At 54.3% G+C, this 4,838-nt stretch overlaps 1 protein-coding gene across 1 annotated transcript; it reads right to left on the bottom strand.

The window, feature by feature from the left end:
* Positions 1–2,358: 2,358 nt before the first annotated feature.
* Positions 2,359–4,586, bottom strand: LOC122319963. The gene is made up of 3 exons (XM_043207863.1): positions 4,353–4,586; positions 3,307–4,297; positions 2,359–2,867 (listed from the first exon to the last, which is right to left on the bottom strand). The coding sequence occupies exons 1-3, from the start codon at positions 4,584–4,586 to the stop codon at positions 2,359–2,361; spliced, it is 1,734 nt and encodes a 577-aa protein (XP_043063798.1).
* Between the last annotated feature and the right edge of the window lie 252 nt (positions 4,587–4,838).

The following is a 4,838-nucleotide window of genomic DNA, read 5'->3' as shown; positions in this document are numbered from 1 at the left end:
GTCCGAGTGGGGCCAGGAGGCCTTAGGGTGTATACCCAGTAGCCAAACGGCGGAGCAGAGGAAAAGAGACCAATAAAAGAAAAGGAAAATGATGAAAGAAGCTTGAATTTAAAAAAAAGGGGAATGGAAAGTCTAGAGAAAAAAAAGAATGAAAAAGATAAACTAAGAGAAAAAAAACAGAAGATTTATAAGCCCAAGATCTAAAAAAAAAAAAAAAATAATAAAAAAGACATTAACGAGAACCGAAAGAATCTTCAAAAGAGAAAAAAAAGGAAGTTTTTAAACAGATTTTGAAAGCACTAAAAAAAAAATATTTATAATAAGAAACTAAGAAAAGAAAGGGAAACAGGAAGGTTGAGGAAAAGAAAGTTAGACGGGAAGCAAATAAAAACCCTCAGCGGAGTTTTAATAGTCGGAAAAAAGAGGAAGGGGAAACGAGAATAAAAAACAAAATGTAAACAAAAGATTGGGGGGGCCAGCTCAACGGAAAAAGAGGGGGAATTAGGCGATCGCATAAAAACGCACTTGCACAGAAAAAAAAACCACTCAGTAACACATTTAACACTCTAAAAAAAATTTAAAAAAAAAGGGGGGGGGGTCGTTTGATGTGAGCTGCAAGAAGAAGAGGGTAATTAGCGTGGGCAGCTAAGTGTTGGCATGTACTTGCGGTTTGGGGGGGGGCATTAACCTTTTCCACCCGAGGTCCAGTTTGAAGGGCAAATCAAGAGCATGGAGAGCTGTAGGGGAAAATGCAAGAAAACATGGAAAAAGAGAAAAGTGAAAGAGTAAACTTACCATGGGAATTTTTCCATTCCGGTGTGGACCTCGGGGTGGGAAGGTTTTGATAGAGTAGGATCGGCAGGCGGAACTATCGATAGGCTGATGGCCAAAAAGTGATGGGTCGCACTGCACTAAGCGCCCTGATCAAGTGGCAACCCGGCGTTTGATATGTGCAGGTGGGAACAGATCAGCCAGCTGACAGTATGACCAGAGGGAGCATCGGGAAGGCGCGCAAATTTGAATTGGCAGAGGGCGCGCCAATTCAAATTATCAGTTGTAACGAACTGCTTTTTATGTCTCCGCTCGCTACGTAAACGTGCGGCTAGCTCAGTATAGTTTGTGTGTTCGTCCCACCAAATTTATTGTTGTGTGACCCCGAGACCAAAGAAGAACGCAGAGTTAGGTTCGATTTAGAATATGTGTGCTGAGTTTATTGCTTGTAGATTTACAGCTTGATATTTGATTCGTGGCTCTGCTGTCTGACGACTCGATCTCCCTCGTTGACGCCGGTAATGGCTCCCGCGTCGACTCCTGCGGCGGCACGCTTGTCGCGCGTCCTCTGCCTTGCCGAGTCTTTCGGGCACCGGTCGCGTACTAGGCTCGCTACGAGTCTCTCACAACTTGACGGATGTTGAGCAGAAAACCTTACTGGAGGGCTAAGCAGCGTTGCTGCAGTCAACACTCCACGCTCCACCCTGAAGTCGGTCGGGATTTCGTCGGCTGGGCCTCGGCAGGTCCTCACTCTCGTGGGGACCGACTCCGGGCACCTTTCGCACAACTCCCTCGGATTTTCGTCGGCTGGCCCTCAGCAGGTTCTCAATCTCTCATGCGAACCGACGCTGGGTACCTCTCGCACAACATCCACTGGATCTTCGTCAGCTGGCCCTCAGCAGGTTCTCAATCTCTCATGCGAACCGACGCTGGGTACCTTTCGCACAACATCCACTTACTCGGACTCCACCAATGTCGTCGTTTTCGAGACTCGTAGACGCACCCTACAACTTACCTTGTACCCTCCCCTGCAGTACTGCGCGCTGGTTCGTAGCTGGTGAAATAAGCGCTTACCAGCAGACCACCCCTACTTACCCATCGACCCCAAGCAATGCGATCTTTCGGCGTACGCCTGGACCGACGGTGAGAATTGAGTGAGCGTGCGGTGGACCGGCCGGGACAGAGCAAGGGGCAGGAAGTCAAGGTTACGAAAGGCATTCGCCTGGAGAACACGGAGCCTGTTCACCCTAGTCTGGGAACGGTGACGCTTCCCACAGCCCATATAGTCCGACTCCATCACGTGAAATACCCGACATCAACGGCCACGGTTGAGCGGAAGCACTGGAGAGGGCGTCAAAGCAAAAGGAAGCATCGAGGGAATCATACCGAGGCGAGCATTTCATTCAATAGTCAAATTCAGAAGTCGAATAAACAAGTTTAAAGTCGAGAAATCAAAGTCGTCTTCTTATTCGCTGGTGGGGCAATCACAACATATAAATTTGGTGGGACAAACAACAACTATTACTGAGCTAGCCGCACAATTCAGTAGCGAGCATAAAAGGTAACAAAATCAGTTCGTTACAATATTTAGCGGGCGTTTCGCAGCCGCTCCAAAATGTGGTGGATCCGCGGCAACGGGTAAGCGTCGGGGATCGAATTGTCATTCAACTGCCTGTAGTCGATGCACATCCTGGCCTCTCCATTCTTCTTTGCCGCGATGACTATCGGCGCGCTATGGGGGCTCTTGGAAGGCTCTATGCGTCCGTCGCGGATAAGCTCGTCCATCTGTTGGTCGATGACGGCCCTCATCGCGGGATTCCGTGGATAATATCGTTGCTTGATAGGGCGATCGTGGCGCATCACGATCTTGTGCTCGGCGATGTGGGAGACGTTGGCGATATTGTTGAAGCGGGACAGCTCTCGCTCGAGAAACTTCCCTATCCAAGGCTCCGGGTAGTTTTCCTTGTGGCCTCTGGATTTTGGTTCCTCCTCGGCGTCGTACTCAGCGTCAACGATACCGCAGGATGGTGGCGGTGGTTCCAGGTCGCTGAAGCGGACTCTCTTGGCCCCTTTGCGAAATGGGTTTCGCTGAACCGCTGATGGATCAGGCGTAGGTAGTGCTCCGGCCCAGCTTGGGCCCGTGCACGCGTTGGTGTACCTGGCGCTGCGTTGAGCGTCAGGGCGTGGCGGTGAGTGCGCCTGGGTGGCGGCTTGCGTTTGCGCCCGTTTGGCGGCTTGTGTTTGCGCCTGGGTGGCGGCTGTGTTTGCGCCCGTGGGGCGGCTGATGAGTTCGCTCGTGGAGCGGCTTGGGTTTGCGCCTGGGTGGCGGCTTGTGTTTGCGCCCGGGGGCGGCTTGGGTGTGCGCCTGCGTTGCGGCGGCCGGTGAGTGTGCCTGGGTGGCGGCTTCGGAGTGCGCCTGGATGCCGGGTGTGTGCGCCGGCGTGGCGGAACGTTCGCTCCGGGTCGGTGCTGGCGAGCTGGTTCTCGCGGGTTGAGCAGGAATGGGTGGCTCGAGTTGGAGGGTCAGACCCCCACACTGTAGTGTGGCTCCGCCATAGCACAGGAAGTCCATGCCGAGTAGGAGGTCGTCCAGCACATCCGCCATGATGAGGGCAGAGACGCTGACCCGAGCCTTTCCCAGCTGGATCGTGATTCGCAGGGCCTGCGTGAGCTCCCTGCCTTGGCGGCCGCAGTCCCAGCAGAACATGGTCCTCTGGTTCCGGCATTCCGTGGCGTAGTGACCAGCCTGGCCGCAGATTCGGCAGGTGGTGCTGGGGTCGGTTGACCTGGTGGGCGTGGCCCCTTGGTTGGAGTTTCCTCCGTTGCCTCGACTGGCGGCGTCGTTGGTCGCGTTCCCAGGGCGTGGCACCTTCGGTGTGTGAGCAGGGTTCGCCCTAGGTCGTGCGTTTCTGCTCTGGGGTGGATACTCAGCGTCTGGGTTTGTTGACGGGTATCCACGGACGGGTCGGCCTCCGCGGCTGCGGGCAACTTCGTAGTTGACCACCAGGTGTGTAAGCTCGGTCAACGTCTTAAAGTCCTGACGGCGGGTGAACATCTGATACTCGGGCAGCATGTTCTCGTAGACTCGTTCCAATTCTTGCTCTGGTGAGAATCCAGCGCGGCGCATCTGGAGGCGAAGGTCCACCAGGTATTCCTTGAAAGGCTCATTCACTTTCTGGAAGTGAGAGCGGATCTCGTCGTCGAGGCGTTGGTAATACCGGGGCGGCAGGAAAAACTCCAAAAATTCCCGGCGGACTTCGGTCCAGGTCCGTCCCTGCAGATCACTGGTTCGGAACCAGCTCTCCGCTCGGCCAGTCAGGAGGACGATGATAGCGTGCGACAAATACTTCCGGTCAATCCGGTAGGTATCCGCTCGTTCTTCGATGTGTTCCACGAAGCTGAGCGTCGGAGGTGCCGTCGAAAGACAGTCCCCATTTGGTCGCTTTGTCGACCACCATCGAGCAGATGCCTGCGTCGGACTGGGATGCACCGGCGCGTGCGGTGCCCTCCGATTTCCCTCGCGTCCCTGGGGACGGGGAAGTGCTGCGTGGTACGGCCAGCGTGTGGTTGCTGCTGGGTACCTTCTCCTGGTAGGGTGCTATTCGCGACGGTGGCTTAACGTCTCTGGAGGGGGTGTATTTGCGTTCCAATTCCCCAAGCCGGATCAGTGTGTCCTCGGAGTGCTCCGGTTGCCTGGCGAACGCGTACAGTCGGGCTCGCTGTTCCTCGACCGTGCCGTTCTGCTCCAGGCCGAGATCGAGAAGGATAGCCTCGAGCTCGTGCTTCTTTCTGTATGAGATCCAGGAGACTCCCATGTTGCTTGGTGTGTCCTGGTTGTGTGTCCTTGTAGTCCTGTGTATCCTTGATTGTCCTGGCTAGGGTGCAGGAGCGGCCTTGAGTGGTTGAGTATCCTTGATGTCCTTGAGAGGATGTGTATCCTTGATATCCTTGGGGGATGTGTATTCTTGAATGATCCTGGTGATCGATGTGGTCTCCTGTGGCTCCGTCGAACGACTGTCCTCCTGTGGCTCTGTTGATTGACTGTCCCTCGTGTGTGTCGGCTGGCG

This window comes from Drosophila ficusphila, unplaced genomic scaffold (genome assembly GCF_018152265.1).
Source record: "Drosophila ficusphila isolate 14025-0441.05 unplaced genomic scaffold, ASM1815226v1 contig_348, whole genome shotgun sequence".
In the NCBI taxonomy this organism is placed as follows: domain Eukaryota; kingdom Metazoa; phylum Arthropoda; class Insecta; order Diptera; family Drosophilidae; genus Drosophila; species Drosophila ficusphila.
Note: the sequence above shows the minus strand (reverse complement) of the source record. Positions and strands in the feature narration are given on the sequence as shown.